The sequence below is a fragment of the Kryptolebias marmoratus genome, linkage group LG14 (assembly GCF_001649575.2).
Source record: "Kryptolebias marmoratus isolate JLee-2015 linkage group LG14, ASM164957v2, whole genome shotgun sequence".
Classification (NCBI taxonomy): Eukaryota; Metazoa; Chordata; class Actinopteri; order Cyprinodontiformes; family Rivulidae; genus Kryptolebias; species Kryptolebias marmoratus.
The window spans coordinates 17,416,927-17,434,483 of NC_051443.1; the positions used below are offsets into that span (position 1 = coordinate 17,416,927).

The window sequence follows — 17,557 nt, forward strand, 5'->3', positions numbered from 1 at the left end:
CCTTCACAATGCACATTTTAAGCGTGGCATCTGACAAGGCGGTGGGTGATATGCAGTCTTTAAAAGAACACTAGGCCTTTAATTTATACAGCAACTTTCTTATATGCTTGCAGCCAAGAGCAAGCAAACACTGAAGAACTGAAAAGACAAATAAACTGCAGAAATACAAATAAAATAAAATTAAAAAAGAGCTGTGACAACATCTGGTTTTCAAGGTAATTTTCTGAGGTGCTGCAGATAACAGTTCAAAGAGGATTAGAAGATGTTGTCAGCTCAAGGTTCAAACATTTTACTGAATTAATTCATTGACCCATCAGAAAAAAAACAACCGTCTTTGTTTCTGTCACACAAGACAGACAAAATGGTTAGCCCCGTAACATTTTATCGTACCAAATTCAAATTAAATCTAATTTATAGTGGTTAAAATGTTATTTAAATAAACTACCACCTTCAACTATACTCTATTTTAGGGCCTCCAGTTCTTTGCTTGTGAGCTAAGAATACTCATCGCACATGTCAGTCAGAGTCTGCTGAGCTTTTTTCCCTTTGGATTAATCCCCCCTGTGCGCCATCCATCATGACTGCAGTTATACTCTGCTCATCAAACCTTGGGCAAACAACTGAATTTGTGAGCCGAAGCCGCTGTGGCTCGAATCGGGTATTCAGAGCGACCTTTCTGTAGATCCCCGTCATCCGAAACAGTCCGAAGCATTCAGACCGTCTGAGAGGCGTGCACGCCACAAACAGGCCTCGTCTCAGTAATTGAGGAAGCGTGATGCATCACGAAGGGGCAAAATGAGTTATTAAATTCACAAATTAGGCAAAGTTGATAGATTCAAAGAGAAAAAAAAGGATTCATAGCTCATGTTTTTTTTGTTTGTGACTTTTTATCTGACCTTGGCGCCCAGCAGCTGACCTCTTATCTGGCTTATCTTGTTTCTTTTTTGGCCTCTTGACTCACTGGCATCGGTCAGACCTGTTTTAATTATAGCCACCACTGCATTCCTTCCTGACAGAACAGATAGCGGGACTCTGGGAGGGTAAATAGAAGCTGTGCCTACAGATACACAAAGGGCAGAGAAAGGTTCAAGTTAGTTCAACTCGTGCATGCGCCGTGTTTGATATGTGTGTATCTTTTCTCATTTGCTGACAGAAAAAAAAAAAAACCCACCATGGGTCAAAAGCTGGAGAGGTTGTCTGAAAAGGATGAGGAGTCACTCAACAACTCTGACTGGTCCGAGCAAACTGGAGACACGCGGCTGTCAGAGACGGCAGAACCAGATGAGAGCAAACATCCGGACGATGGCAGCTCGGCAGCTCGTCAGGGGATTGGTGGGATTAGAGGACTCAGCGTCAGCAGCTTGGCCACTGGGCAACCGGGGAAGCTCACTGTCCCTTCTGCACGTACAGACCCCCAAACGGGGCAGCCAATCAGACCTGCGGGTCAGCAGGAACACCTTCTGAACGCCAGAGGGGAGTGGGTGGGCAGAGGCAGGGAGAGAATCGCTCAAACTCTTTGGGAGTCAAAAAGAGTCCCGAGCTTTAAGGAGACGAGACAAATTTCGAACAAAAAGCCTGGTTCTGAGGACAGGGCTGTGGCCTGGAGGGGAGCTACAGCTATGGACGATCAGGAAAATCAGAACCTATCAGAAACTAACAACAGTAAGACGGATCCCAACACCCAAAGCAAGGGTCTAACAACCTCATGCAATCCCAGCAATGAGGAGGACTTTGTGCTGCTGGAGAAAGATGAGACTTGGATGTCGTCCGATGTAGAAAGCAACAGCAAAAGAGGAGCTGAGGATTCTGACAACAGACTTCCACAATCTTCCGGGAATGCTCTTCAAGACAGGGATAATGAAAAACAAAGCACAGAAAAGTCCAATACTGCTGGAGCACGCCCTAAGAGCTCACCCGGAGACTGTTTTAAGAGGGAAATGAGTCAACATTTGGGTGAAGTGACAGGCAGCAGGTGTTGGCTAAAAGGAGTAAGTCATGTTGCCTGCAGGGAGACAACTGGTGGAGGAGCTGCAGGGACGGAGCAAAACGTCGCTGCTCACATCAAACCGGAGCCCACGCTGGCGCGAAGCGAGGCTAAAGATCAGGGACGACAGGTGGATCACAAGAACAAGTTTGCTGGAGTTGTGTCTCGGAGGGCTAAATCAGGGGTCGCGGGTCTTTTATCGAGCACAAGAAGAGACGACAGCAAGGCTCACCCTCCTCGGCCCATGACCCCTCCTACATTAGACGGTCAATCGGTTGCACTGGAACAATGTGAAGCGATGCCCTGTCCTCCCCTGGCAGGAAACGCTGATGAGAAGGCACAGGTCGCCTGCCTAAAGAAGGAGAGTGAGCTTGTTTGCTTCTCCGCCGTCGTCACGCCTCCGCCTTTAACCCGTCTGTTACCGAAGAAAGACGCCACCATTACAGAGACTACGTCGGCCTCGTCCGGTTCCAGTGATGGTTTGATGCTGTCAGAAAAGCCTAAAGTCAAGGGTCCACCTCCTCCTGTGCCCAAAAAGCCAAAGAACCCCTTTATAAAGCTCAAAACTGCACAGTTGAAGTCTACAGATGTGCAAAGAAGAGACAAAGACTGTCTGCGCTCAGAGGAAAGGGCCAAAAGGAGACACACTTTCCATTTTAACAAAGATCTTCTGTGCAGCAATCCAACAAATCAGGACATGTGCTTGCTGTGGAATGAAAAAGGCACTTACACCGTACCAACCAACATCCGTCGGCTGTCAGCTGACATCAGTGCGTGGGACCATCTGTCTCCGAGGCATATAGATGACCAACATGGAGACATGGTTGATTTTGAGTACTGTGAGCGAATGGCAGATCTGTCTCCACAGGATGAGCCTCAGAACTTGGACATGCTGCAGAGACAAGTGTTCTTAGACAGACGATCCAAGCCTAAAAGGTCATCTCCTCCTGCGAACATGCTCGCCTCGACAGAGACCTTTCACATCCCCGAGGATGCACCCAGTAGTGAATCTCGAAGTCTAAAATCTGCCTTTTCAGATCCAAAAGAAACATGCCCTGGACTCCTGTCTGAAAGAGTCCAGAGGCATGTCAGTAAAGCCAACGACAGCGACTACGCCCACCCCAAAGAGTCAATAAATAACAGCAGCGGCCGAGATGCAGGAAGGGGCGGTGAGGTGGGTTCCTACAAGCCCGTGGCAGAAATAGTCAAAGAGACGAACCAAATGCAAAAGCAGCAGAGCCGGGTCAGAGCTGAGGGGGCCAGAGCTCCTGTTCGTCTGGCAGAGCAGAGCCCAAGCGTGACGGTGTCCCAAATGAAGAGCACCTTCGATGTCCCAAAGAAAGCCAAGGAGAGACCAGCAGAAGCTCAGATATCTCTAAAGAAAGGTAGGTCCTCAGTCAAAGCCAGACGATAATTACCAACTGAAGGTACGAGAGCAGCCAGGCCCTTTCAACAACATCCACTTTAAACCACACCGCTGTTTTTATGTTAGAAATTAGGAATGGGATTGGATTTTAACCACAATTAAGACACTGTAGCCAGATGTGCTGTCCTGAAAAAAAAAAAGGTGAAAGATTGCCTTATGTTGTTTTGTCATACTAAAACTTTCAAGGAAGTTCATGCCAGGGGATAGTTTTAATGGTTTGTGCAAAGTTCTGAAAATAATGAAATCATTTTCAGGCTTAAATTGTAGATCTTTGTAGTTTGCAACCAGCAAGTATTAATAACACTTTTGTTGGTGCGAAAGAAAATGCATTTCAAGAAACAAATCCCAACTTTTTACTTAATTTTGTTATTAACCATATCAGCAGTTTATGCTCAGACCTACAGTAGATGACACCTAAGAAGTTTAGGGAAAAAAAACAACCAAAATGAGACATGGAACAGACCACTAAATGACTACATTAAAGGCAAACGCCTCCACAAATATGCAATACAGCCATAATTTGAGACGAAACGAGAGATTTACAACCAAAGAAGAACGCAAAATGAACAACAGACAGACATGGAATGGCTACAAAGACACGATGGACAATAAGAAATATAAAATACAGCACAAAAATGTGGAATACAACCACAATGGGGGCGGGTGTTAATTTAACACAAAAATGAAAATGAAATGCAAAATTTATGACACAGAACGAGCAGAGGTGCCAAACAACTGGACGGCAAAAATGGCACCAAGATGTGAAAGAGATAAATTACAGAAGACGTATTTGTTGGTTTGTAGATATTTTCTTTTTTTTTTTTGGTTCGTGCAGTCTAAGAAAATAAATAAATAAAAAGTTGGGAGGCTTTAACTTGTCTTTGCTCGGGGGGGGGGAGCAAGTAAAACTTCGGTTTTTAGGTTGAAAACCCCAAATAAAGTTGTTGAAAACATGCTCTGTGACAAAAGAGAATATTTAACCCAGTGAATGGACGCCTCATTAACAACTGAGGTGCTTTGTTGGGGGGCTGCTGGGTCCACTGGGATAAGGCTGAGGGGGGGAAGGGGGGACTTTCACACAAAAGATGCTGCTGATTAAGAAAAAACACTTTTTTTCTCTCTCTCTAGCTCAAGAAAAGGGACAAATATGAGGGTGAGTGAGTGAGTGAGGGAGGGAGACATGAGCACAGATACCCGGTTTCCCTGCAGCCACACTCAGTGGGAAATCAAACCTGGCTCCCGGACTGCGCATGTGCAGTAGCCAATCGTCAATGCTCGTCTGAATTTTATTAACGGGATGAGAATAGAGTCCAGCTAGTCTTCCGCAGGTGAGGAGCGAGCAGGAGATGCTTTGTTTGTCAGTCGGTACCCGGGAGCCGCTTTAAAAACACCGGCTCTGGGGCACATTTTAGGAGTCGAGAGGGGGAATAGGAATATTGCAGCTGGACTTTTTTTTTTTTTCTTCTTTTATATCCGTGGAGACAAGGGGGGATACTAGAAGCAACGTCCTGCAGGATAAGGGCGCGCCTTAACTGCCAGATTCATGTGTTGAGATTGATTACCCGAGCGTAGGATAAATCTTGCATAGATTTTTTAGGAGGTAAGGATGAATGATGTCTTTTGCATTTTGTGTTTTTGATCTGCCCGGTTTGCAGCATCCACGTAAGCTCGCTGGATGGGTTTGGGATTGGGAGCAGAAAAAAAAACCTCGATTGGAAATTTCTGCACTTGCGTCAGCTGGCAGCGGTCCACGGTAGCTAACAGCTAGCATCGTGCTAACCCACCAGCAGTTTAGATGGAGGCAAAACGCACTGCTAAGGTAATAGGAGCAAATAAGGCTGCGTTAGTCCATTTTTGTGCCAAATGGCTTTTGTACTAAAAAGGACATTATTGTCTGGGTGCAAGTTTCATTTGAGTAATAGTTTAAAAATCCGGTAAAACGTATCTATCGGTCTGTTAACGGGACAAGCCCCGGTGCTACCCGGTGTGGTGCCGAAAAAAAAGGCACCCTCAAATCACCACCCAGGCAGCGCTGCGAAACCTTCGTATCTACCTAAATAAATAGATTCAAGTCGTGTATTGTTCTTCAATTTTTTTTTTAAATTATTTAGCGCGAAGAAACATTCTTTTTTAAATTTCTTTCGCGTGTTTTCCAGGTAGGTGGTAACATCTGGGGAGTGCGCACCAAAACAAATCTCCACCCTGCTGCTCTCATTAGCCGTGGCGTTAGCTAGCCTGGCTAAGTTCGGACTACCATTCTTAGCTTCATAGCGTGGAAGCCGGGGTAATATTTCACAATGCAGTTAATGAACATCACCACTGAACAGAAAGAAGCGTTTTGGCGAAGTATTTCATTATCGTGCTCCTCCTCAAAAGGAGGGCTCTGGGAATATTGGTTAATATTGTTAGCATTGCTTGCTAGGCAACCATTGTTTAACGGCTCTGCGTTGAAAACATCAATTCCAACGTTTAACATGAAGTATGGCAAGTCGATGTAGCATATAATTAAACCACACCTATCATAACTTTTAGGCAATTTTAGAACACACTGTCCCAAAATTAATAAATTAAATTAACTGGAAAGTCATTCCACATAGTCAAAATGTTTACATTCAACCTGTTTACATACAGAGACCTTAAAGTCCTTAAAAGTTTCAGTGGCTTTTTTTCTTTTTACATTAAGTGGTTAAACTTAAAATGTATTGCAGCTATTCAGAAATCAGTTCTTTGTCCAAAACCAAATAAATAAACCAAAACATTTTAGATATTCAGAAGGGCCCTCTTCCTGTCAGAAATCTCAAACGTCATTCTTCATAAGATATATCACATAATTTCTCCCTTTCAGGTGAATTAAACGATCCACTCCAGATGTCCACAATTAATTTCCTCCTATCTAGAATGAACATAGCAGATATTTCTAAAAAACAAATTTATTTTCTTAAATTCCAGATATCTTTAATGTAATGTTTTATGTTAAAACCACCTTATATCTGCTTCTTAATAGATAATTGAAATACCTAGAATTGTTCTCCTTGTTTAGAATGAACATTGCAGATAGGAGTCGTCGTCGCTGGTCATCACTTCAACTCCTCATGTCCAAAAATGCTTTATCAGTACTGAGGTGCATGTCTTAACTAATAAATGATCAATTGGCTTGCCATAAAAGCTGATCTATAGTTATAGCATTGCACGCCACCATTTATTGTGTCAGCAAAACCGTGCTCCTGCATGATTTCTGACTGCTCAGTATCGTTTGATCAGATTTCCCTCATGGACGTCACTCATGAGTCCTTGCACTGTGCTGTGCCATTTCTGGTCTTCCTCCAGAAATACATCTATCCCAATACGAGCTTTAAATGACTACAGTTTGATGCACAATGCACGTTCAAAACGGATGAGCAGAGAGATTTAAGATGACATTTCAATGAGGCACTGAATTTCCCAAACGTGACACAAAGTGCCGGAGATGTGCACGGCGCTAAAAGCATTGGATAATTTGGCCAAAATAAATTGCAACTGGTACGAAATATGAAGCACAGAGTATCGTAAAGACAGGCAGGCAGGAAGAAGATATTTTGGGCCTGCTTGTTATCAGCCGGGCTGCCACGTCATGCTTTGTGACATCCTTGCACGCTGATAGAGCAGCGTTTGTAACATACGATACCAAATAAAGCCTTCAGAGCCGAGAGACTCATGCTCTCTTCTGAAGATACGTGAATTTATGCAGATAGCCTCTGTTGAACGGAGCACATGTGAGAACGGGATGTTCTCGTCCTGCGTTGTCCGGAGGTCATGCAGCCCTGCAGCAATGTGATGTGTGTCGACATCTCTGGGCATTGTCTTAAGGCTGTCCGCACCTATCGAATCGGTCCCTATCGAAACAGTTCCCTTTACCTCTAACGCCTTTCATGCAAGAGTTTTAGACTGACATCATCTCATGTTGAGGAATGGCAGAGTTGTGATGGTTTTGGTAAAACCTTGAAAATAACAGCATGCAAAATCTCATGTGACATCAGAGTATGTGTTGTGGGTGACTCTCAGCTCCTGCCAGATTGAATTTTAGCTCAGTGTCTGTAAAATGGACCGAGTTATCGCCATTTTTGTGTTCACTCGTGTCAATTAGCTGTGGGGTCCATCGTGAATTGGATTGACTGCAAAAGTTAATCAGTGGTAGACGTACATCCAGTGATTGTTTTCCACGAGTTTCAGTGAAATCCGCCCAGTGGTTCGTGAGATATTTTGCTAACAGACAGACTTGCGCACACTGCCTCTGACACTTGATGTGGGAACACTAAAGGAGAGTGTCAGTCAGGCTGTACACACCCACACGTTCAAGAGATAAAGTCTAAAAACGCCATAAAACTGACACTCACGTGGGCTGTTGACGTACATGTAAATGTTTTAAAAACTACAGTAGGCTTGTCAAAATAAGTTTTAATTTAATCACATTTTTACATGAAAATTACACTCTGATGGTACCACTGAATCAAGTGCAGTCCAGCTCTTTGCAGACTTTGTTATAGACACTTTTAAAGGTTAAAAAAAAAAAAGAAAAAATCCCAGTTTTTGTACGTCGTCTCAAAGATGGTGAGTCAGCGTTTCCATTTTCAGAACTCCGTGACTGAATGTGAAGAAGCAGGTGGTCTGCTGCGGTGACAAAACCTGTTCAGCTGGAAAAAATAAACAAAAAAAAGCAACTTGTGTACCGAACTCTGGCTGTCGCTTCGATCACTCTGACACGCTGCTCCGACACACGTCACCATAACGGCAACGACGGTGTCCAAAAATGAGTCATTCTCCAAACAAATCCGAGTTGTTTCGCTTCAAAACTTCCGTTCCGACTTTTAAAACGTATCAGATGCGAACGATGGAAGGGTCCTTCGCTAACTGAAGGATCTTTTTTTCTAAAACTTAAAGCCGCTGCAATTAAATATTAAACGGGGAACGCTGTGCCTGTGGATACGCTGAGCTGAAATCCGATCCTTAAACGTGGATCCACATTTGAGATCCTTTCCAGAAACGCTGCAGCAGTAACAGGCCATCTGTGGTGCATTCACAGGAACTGATGCAGCAGTTTCAAATTGTAACATCCGTTATGACAGTCTGCAGCCTTTTTGGTCCCTGCATCTCATTCAAACTCCAAAATAATAATAGGTTTTCCACGTTTGGGGGCTCCAAACTGCATTAAAGTAGCTGCCAAATCCTGCACAGGTTTGCTTATGTTTAATCTCTCAAAATTATTATTATTATTAGACACACAAGACAGAAAAAGAGCCAACCTAACTAAAAGCTTTCTGCAGCAAGCCAACAACCTACACAGAGCTGGGACTTTTATCTTAGCCCTACACTCGTCAGGAAACTTAGACATTTGGAGGAAAAGACATACGGAGGAGAGAAGCAGTTTGTCTCGAGTGTTTGCCAGCAGGCCGAGTTGGCTTGGCATAAAGAAAAAAAAACAAAACCTCAATCACAGCTAATAAATGTGTCCTCAGAACGAGGACTGAAACCTCAGTATGGGTCCAAGAGATGCCCGTTTTCAGGCGTCCATCCACTTAGAGTCTGTATTTATCAGCGCCTGTGTCGTGATTTTTGCACACTTGTGTTCTGTAACTGGAACGCCTTTACGCCGAATCCCGCCATGACTGTGACCCACTGCGTTCCTGTTTCCCTTCCGCAGATATGTCGCGGCGCGTCGTGCGACAGAGCAAGTTCCGCCACGTGTTCGGCCAGGCCGTGAGGAACGACCAGTGCTACGATGACATCCGCGTGTCCCGGGTCACGTGGGACAGCGCCTTCTGTGCCGTCAACCCCAAGTTCTGTGCCATCATCATCGAGGCGAGCGGGGGAGGAGCCTTCCTCGTCCTTCCTTTGCACAAGGTAAGGGGCACCCCGGCGGACTCGTTCTCCGTTCCGTCAGATCTGCTGCGTGTGCGGTCCAATGCCAGGTGTGGCTCAGATTCAACTGATAACGAGGCAGCACGGATCATTAAACACCTCATTTCAAACTGTTTTTGTCGACCGAAGCAGCTAACGCCGCTGTGACCTTTCAGATATGTGGTTAACCTCTCAACAACAGGGTGAAAAATAAGTTTAAAAGTGACTTTATGAATATATTTTGCTCAGCTTTGTACTTGTGGCAGGAAAAAGAGTAGCCAGATAGAAATTTAGTCATCTTTGTACCAAAGCAGATCCATCAGTCGTCAGTCAGTGCCACAGAAAATCACAGATTTCCTGGAGAGCCTTGAAATCTTGTTCACTCTTTTCATGGTCCCCAGAGGCTGCACCCTAATGAGTAGGGATTTCTCTGGGAATCCGCTGACTTTACCTTGTTTCAAAGTTTGTCTTTTAAAGTGGCTTCTATTTACAATCTTTGTTTTTATCGCTGTTTAGCTCATTTGGTTCTGCTACCGTTTGAAAGTGAAAAGGAAGTGCGACTTTGCCCAGTGTTGATTAAAAATATGAATCCCGAGGCTATGAAGCACACTCAGAGGGGCAAAATGTTTGTAACGGTGTCATAAACAAGAATGTGCGGCGATTCGGTTCTGCAGGGCCTGTTTTATTGTGTTTCTCCACTCCTGCTGATCCCCGAGGCTTATCTGGGCAGTAAAAATAATAGATAAATAATGTTTAAATCGGTCTAGTAGGGCAAACATTACTTTTTTTACATCGTGTTGCAGTTACTTCACTTTGAACAGGTGAGACGCTGACAGACAACACGGGCACTCGTGGCCTCATGTTGCGTTCTTGTTCAGACCCAGAACTACCTCATCAAATGTTTCAGAGGCGAGTTAAAGTCATGGGTCTGTTTTAGAGGCTGGATGACAGGAAACTAGTTCCATGTTCTTATGTTTCAGTAACAACACCGGTGATATATTCATTTTACGAAATACACAATTGGACACTGTCACATCGACTTCTGCATTAATGACATGACAGCAACCTCAAATCTTCCCACAGTCGTTCAGAGTAGGTGGGGAAAAGGTCCTGCAGGAATGAAAAAAGACAGATTAGAGCCACTGCAGCCTGTATTTTCACATCTGCTTTGTTGCTCTGCTTCATCTTCCTGTCTCAGACCGGCCGTATAGACAAGGTGTACCCCACAGTGTGTGGACACACGGGGCCGGTGTTGGACATCGAGTGGTGTCCTCATAATGATCATGTCATCGCCAGCGGCTCGGAGGACTGCACGGTCATGGTAAGAGGCGTTTCGGTGAAACTCACTATTTATCGCCCTCTGCCAAGGGGGTATATGTTTTCAGTAGCGTCTGTTTGTTTGTTTGAGGACAAGATTACTCAAAAAGTAATGAATGAAATTTTCATTAGATGTTGAGGTTGTCACAAAGAACGAATTATTAGACTTTGGAGGTGATCAGGCTCCTACAATCTTATAATGACCCTATGGCCTGGGTCAGGGGTGGGCAATCCTGGTCCTTGAGGGCCACCATCCTGCATGTTTTACTTGTTTCTCTGCTCCTACACACCTGATTTGAATCAATCGGTGATTAACTGGCTTCTGCAGAACATGAAGAGGTGATTTAACCACTGAATCAGGTGTCTTGGAGCAGGGAAAGAAGTAAAACATGCAGGATGGTGGCCCTTGAGGACCAGGATTGGCCACCCCTGGCACGGGTGGAGGTTTGAGCTCTCAGAGTTCCTCAACATACAGTGATGACATCACATGATGGTGATGTCACCAGTGCCATTATATCACAAAGATAAGGGGTCTTGCCGGAGGCTTGCGCTCTCCGGGTGCACCTAGTTTCTAATGTTTTTGTTTTTGCCCCACAGGTCTGGCAGATACCCGAGAACGGACTGGAGACGGCCCTGTCAGAGCCTGTGGTGGTGTTGGAGGGTCACTCCAAAAGGGTCGGCATTGTGTTGTGGCATCCGACTGCTCGCAATGTCCTCCTCAGCGCAGGTACCCGTTTCACTGAAACCTCCTCTACATCCAGGTCCCCGAAGGTTTGTTTCCGCTGGCTGCCGAAGGCGTCAGCCTACGGTCTGTCTGCCGCGCACAGCTGAACTCAAAATAGGACCAATTATACGATTGCCTTCTGTTGCATTGTTTTGTGTGATGGAAAGCTCTGAAAATAAACCCCGCTCAGAGAGGAAGGGGGGGGTCGCACTCAAACGGCGCCTGTCCATTTTAGGGTGCGACAACCAGATCATCATCTGGAATGTGGGGACGGGCGAGGCCATAATCAACCTGGAAGACATGCACCCCGATGTTATCTTTAGCGTCAGCTGGAGCCGCAACGGCAGCCTGCTGTGCACCGCCTGCAAGGACAAAAAGGTCCGCGTCATCGACCCTCGTAAAAAGAAGATTGTGGCGGTAAGTGAAAACTGCAGTGGACTGTGATAAGAGCGCCTTGCCGCCGCTATAAGGTGCCAGTAAAACATTTCTGACACGTCTGCTTCTGTTTGTAGGAGAAGGACAAAGCCCACGAGGGAGCTCGACCAATGAGAGCGATCTTTTTAGCAGATGGAAACATCTTCACCACCGGATTCAGCCGCATGAGCGAGCGCCAGCTAGCCCTGTGGAAATCTGTATGTCACTCCTATTAGTCTTATTCCGCTCTCAGCATGCTGAAATACACACACACCGAACCCCGGGCCCAACTAGAGAATCTGCCTTTTCTGCAGTAAATGCAGTGTGAGTGCCGAAGAAGCTGAAACTGAGAACTAAGAGAAGCAGAAGACTAGCGAAAAGCTAAAATGAGCAAAATGCTTGCTAGGAGTAGCTGCAAACTGAAAGCAGCATAAAAAGACAAAAATAGAGAGAGTTCGCTGAAGCAGGCTTCAAAGAGAAGAAAATTTTTGAAGGAACTAAAGAGATTTTAGTGTCTCTATGGGGGAAACATACTTTCTCATTTTAAAAACAGTAAGAATCAAATCAGATGAAAGATTTGATTCATCATCCTGCAGGAAAAACAACCCCACACGGTTCAATCTGTGACTCACCAGGAAACCACCTTTAAACTTTGATGTAAACTGTAAGTCCTTGTCATGTTTGGGTCGGTTGCTCCTTCCATCAGGGGTTTCCCCGCTGAGCTTCAGTTTAGCATCGCGACGCTGCTGTGAGTTGTTGGAAATTCCCCGTAGACCAAATCTGTCTCTGCATGGAGACACAGAAACAGCGAGTGAACGTCTCAGACAGCTGGAGGGAAACCTCGTGCACTTCGGGGTTTAACAGCGAGCCCGAAATGACCCAGTGAAAACTCAACATTCGGGTTGAGCCGCTGTTTTATGTAGGAATCGTGCATCTTTCTTTTTGTTGTTGTTGTTTTTCTTCATGTCCAGATGGGGGCGATAAATACCACAGTAACGGGGTCATTTAAACCAATGATTCCCAAAGTTGGGGTCAGGACCCTGATGTGGGTCACCCAGCACCAAGTAGGGGTCCTTAAATAATGTCCAGATATAAGTTACAATAAAAACACAGTTTTTATGATATATTTACGCCATAATAGTAACAGAGAATTAAAATACAAGTCTTTTAATGATTTAAAAAATAGCTACATGGATGCTAAGACTGTTTGTGTTGTTATTTAATAGGATCATCAGCACTTTTAGATATTTAAACAGCCAACAGATGGGGCCACACACCTTTGTCACTGTTATTTTATGGGTCGGAAGCTGAAAAGTTTGGGAACCACTGCTTTAAACCGACGCGTCTCCTCAAAGGTGTGGGGTTTTTGTGTCCGCAGGATAACTTGGACGAGCCGATATGCGTTCAAGAGATGGACACCAGTAACGGAGTCCTGCTGCCCTTTTACGACCCTGACACCAACATAGTCTACCTGTGTGGAAAGGTAAACTGGACCCTAAACCAAAACTCAGACTCATCAGTGTTTGTTCTCAGATGTTAGGGTTAAAAGCTCAAACCTTGTGACCGTGTGTTCAGGGCGACAGCAGCATTCGGTACTTCGAGATCACCGAAGAAGCCCCGTTTGTTCACTACCTCAACACCTTCTCCACTAAGGAACCCCAGAGGGGAATGGGTTACATGCCCAAGAGAGGCCTGGATGTCAACAAATGTGAAATCGCGAGGTACTCTCGAGACAGCGTCTGCGTTTTTGTTTTTTTTCATTGCTGCTTATTTACAAATTTCTCCCAGATTTCTTTCCGACTTGTTTCCTTTCAGGGTCTGAATGAGGGGGAATAAAATCATGAAACGTTACGTCGCATATTTTGTTTGTTTTTAATAACAAGAGCTAAGCTAAAGTGCAGAAGCACTGAGTGACGACCTCAGAAACAGTCCTCAGAATCAACCTACTTGTAGAAACACAGTTTGGAGAATTAAAGTAATGTTTTCTTATACTGTTTTTTAAGCAGCTGTGACCATCTCCTTAACAATTTCACTCCAGTTTATTGATGTTTCTAAATCCAACAGTCCATCTTTCACGGTTATTTACTTTTTACCATAACTTCACAGTAAGGATCTGTAAAATTCAGATAAAAAGCTGCAGCTTTCATGTTTCATGTCTTCCAAACGTGGCTCCAAAGAAGCTACATCCTGCATTTATCTAATTAATATATTTAATTCTGGCGTGTTGTTACACCTGCAGAGTTTATTTAGGTGTTATTGTATTTCTTTTTGATAAACATTAAGTGGCAGGTTGAATAAATAACTTACCTGTCTTCTGTATTAATCCTATTTTTTTGATCTCTGTAGGTTTTACAAATTACACGAGAGGAAATGTGAACCAATCATCATGACAGTCCCGCGGAAGGTGAGTCAGTTTCCCCCAGCGTGGCCGCTGTATTCGCCGTGTGGCGTTCCTGGGTTCGTACCTCATCGTTTTCCCTTCTTTTCTCCCTTCCCCCGTGACATCCCCCTCCTCAGTCGGACCTGTTCCAGGACGACCTGTATCCGGACACGGCCGGCCCCGATCCCTCCCTGGAGGCGGAGGAGTGGTTCGCGGGCAAGAACGGAGGCCCCATCCTGATCTCGCTCAAAGACGGCTACGTCTCCGCGAAGAACCGGGACCTGAAAGTGGTCAAGACCAACATCCTGGAGAGCAAGCCGGCGCCCAAAGCCGAAAGCATCCCCACCATCCAGAAGCACGCCCCTCCACCGTCCACAGTAGTGAGTGCTTTTCAAGAAAACTATCTATTTTTAGATTATCATTACTTTTTTGTTGGAAGTTGGTGTTTAGTATTAGATTTTCTTTTAGCTTGCACACTCTTCTCTGGCATTTTGCTTTGTTTCACAGTATTTATTTTGGTTTGAGAAAGTTAAGAATCAGCACATACTTTGCTTTTTTTTTTTGGCTCTAAGTTCATCGCAGCAGCAGCTCAGGGAAAATATTAACAAACACACAACCTCGGTCCTGTTTGATCGTTTTTCCCTTCGCAGCGGCGGTTTGTCTTTCCAACCCGTGCCACAAATTGTCGTCTCAGCATTTCTGTAACATAACCGCTTCGTTTGTTTGTTTCCCCCTCTCCCTCAGAAAATGGAAGACAAACTGGAAGAGGTACTCCGAGAGTTTAAGTCACTCAGGGACCGCGTCATCCTCCAAGACCGTCGGATCGCCAGACTGGAAGAGCAGGTCGCCAAGATGTAAGGCGCAAAGCCTCGTTCGGGAGGGAGCCGGCCGCAGCGGAGTCGGCCGTGGCCAAAAAAATCTCAAGATTCGGCGAGCTCTGCTTCGTCCCCCGCGACGAGACCGAGCCCACATTCCAAGATGAACTTTATCGTTGCTCATCAGTCCTCCTGTTTCACCCTCTGCCCTGAAACACACACACACAGAGTAAAGGAAAACTCTCAGAGCTCCTGTACACATTTGAAGAAAAGACATTTTAAGTCTTAACTCTTTTTATTTTCAAGTTGTGGTAAAACATTCTTATGTGAAGTTTGTACTTACGGCTCAGAAACTGTAGCATCAGTATTTCCATCGTTCTTATTGTGTTGCCAAATATGGATTGTGTGCGGTTTTAAGCACTGCTTTTACATTTGTACCCCCCCGTTATCTGTTGTACATTCCAATCACAACTTGGTAGAACAATATTAGTCAAGCTGGATTTAATTTTATAATTTTAATTTCCAACGGTAGCTGTTGAACTGTTTTCCTCCCGCCGGTTTGCTCATCAGTCCGATTAACGAATGTGGAATAAATCCTCCTCAAACATTTCTTCCCCAGGCCTTGAAATGTACCCGTTTGGGTTTTGATTTACCGCGAGTCGGGGTGGGAGGGCGACATCTTTCTGGTGTAAATGTTGTGAAAATGTAATGGTGCCTCTCGTCACTGATCGGGGTGGAGCTGAAGTTGCCCTCCGGTGCGTATCGGTGATGAGAAGGGACCACTCTCTGCTGTGTTCCACCGACCCCATGACAAAACAGTTCTGTGCACATAATAAAGATTTTACACACACTTCTTCTTATCGTGTCCTAACTTGTGTCGTGTGTGTGTCAACATTTCCTGAATTTCACTTCAGGTGTTGAAATGTCCCAAAAAAGAAACTGTTCAGGCTAAAAAAACTTTGTCAAATTGCAATTTTAGACCCTATTTAGGATTTTGATTTTACCCTGCCTCACATTTTTCTGCATTTCAGTCAAATAAACAACAACGTATCTGACTACTTGAATTATTTCACAAAAAAAATAGGGAGGAAATTATTCAAACTCCCCAACATAATGAGCAAAGATAAGAAAAAGAGGCCATTTTTGGATCATAACTTTTATTTTAACATTCTTGGGGGTTTACGCATATTAAAATGATCTTAACTGGGTTTAAAGTTATTCAGATCTAACCTGAAGTGTACAAAAACAGCTGATTCCACCACGTCTAAGGTGCGTAGAACAGGTGAGTCCACCTTTGCTGCTTCCATAGGATTTAGGAGGGAAAGTAGCAGCTGATCAAATACGTTTGATTAACTGGTCATCAGTGTGAGAACCTCTATAAAAGCAGGAGTTTGGGGAGTTTTGGGGGCTGGAGCATACGGGTGCCAAGTTGGAAAAACTTTAGGAACGCTGCTGCTAGAACTCATAAATCCAAGACGAGTTAAAGGTAATTTCCAAACTATTTGGAGTCTACCAATCTACAGAGAGGAGGATTATTTAAGACAGTGAAATCACCCCCAAGGACAGACCACGCAATGCTCAGAGGAATAGCGAACAACCCAGGAGGTCCATCTCAGACTCTACAGGGATCTGGGAGCAGGTTAAAGGTTAAACTTCATGTCACAACAATTAGAGGAAAAACTCAATAAGTATGATTGGTTTGGAATAGCTGCCAGGAGAAAGCCTCTAAAAAGAACCCTGTGACTGCATATACGTAGATTTAGTGTAAATAATGTCAAAGAAAATGCTATTTACATCAAACATTCTTAATATGTATATATATTAATAGTATATATAGTTGTCTTAAATATGTAAATGAGGTATTATCAGTGTGAACAGCTTCTAAATAGTTGAGCTAATCAAATCTTTACACGTTAAACAATTAAAAATCAGACAATGTGTGACAGGAATGAAAGTTTGTTGCCTGGAGAAGTGTTTAAAGTCCACCGTTTGGGCTCAAAGAAGAGAAAATTTAAAAACATTAATATTTCCATGTTTTCTGTTTTTAATATTGGCTTTAACATGAGAGCTCTAGAGCACACACAAACACACACACAAGCCTACAGCTCACAGGACATAAAAACAAACAAACTTAATTATAAACAGAATCAACAAGCAGTAATCACACATAAAGGTGAAATAGCCCCCAAAATGAAAATCTAACCAGGTGAAAACAGTTTTTATTTTTATTTTTTTTTACATAAATGATAGTTTATCCTGCGTCTAAAACCCCAATGTTCAGGTCTGGATCTGTAAACGTGTTCCCGTCATCATGGCAAGCTGGGAAACAAACACAAACAGTAGAGATCGGTGACAGGGACGGTGTGACTCACCAGCGCAGGAAGTGGCAGGATTTCCACATGACGCGTCTCATTTCCACAGAGTCTGAGCTGCAGACTGTGACTCCTGCTGTTGTTTCTGCTCGGGACACTATAAACAGCTTCACTGTCACCTCTCTATCTCAGTGTTTCTATTTTTATTTATTTTTAGTGCAACTGTTCATCACACATCTATTGCATTTGAAACTGTTCGCACGTAACGGATTCTTCATCACTGCGGTCACTTTTCACTGCCCTGAAATCTG

At 44.2% G+C, this 17,557-nt stretch overlaps 1 protein-coding gene across 4 annotated transcripts; it reads left to right on the top strand.

Annotated features, from left to right (window-relative positions):
- Positions 1 to 1,476: 1,476 nt before the first annotated feature.
- Positions 1,477 to 15,784, top strand: coro1cb (coronin, actin binding protein, 1Cb). 4 transcript variants are annotated; one of them, XM_017410673.3, is made up of 11 exons: positions 1,477 to 3,369; positions 9,088 to 9,287; positions 10,483 to 10,605; positions 11,199 to 11,328; positions 11,561 to 11,742; positions 11,838 to 11,957; positions 13,118 to 13,222; positions 13,315 to 13,460; positions 14,086 to 14,143; positions 14,257 to 14,499; positions 14,864 to 15,784. In XM_017410673.3, the coding sequence occupies exons 1-11, from the start codon at positions 1,620 to 1,622 to the stop codon at positions 14,975 to 14,977; spliced, it is 3,171 nt and encodes a 1,056-aa protein (XP_017266162.1). In that variant the 5' UTR covers positions 1,477 to 1,619; the 3' UTR covers positions 14,978 to 15,784. The 4 variants fall into 4 exon arrangements, with proteins under 4 accessions (XP_017266162.1, XP_017266166.1, XP_017266163.1 ...); XM_017410677.3 differs by lacking the exon at positions 1,477 to 3,369 and adding an exon at positions 4,613 to 4,738; XM_017410674.3 differs by lacking the exon at positions 1,477 to 3,369 and adding an exon at positions 4,657 to 5,010.
- Positions 15,785 to 17,557: the final 1,773 nt, after the last annotated feature.

Excerpts from the sequence above, each read along its gene's own strand:
- coro1cb (XM_017410673.3), top strand. The coding sequence starts at position 1,620 with ATGGACGATCAGGAAAATCAGAACCTATCAGAAACTAACAACAGTAAG. Across the intron at positions 11,743-11,837 it reads GTAAAAAGAAGATTGTGGCG|GAGAAGGACAAAGCCCACGA; the intron begins GTAAGTGAAAAC and ends TTCTGTTTGTAG. Across the intron at positions 13,461-14,085 it reads AACAAATGTGAAATCGCGAG|GTTTTACAAATTACACGAGA; the intron begins GTACTCTCGAGA and ends TGATCTCTGTAG.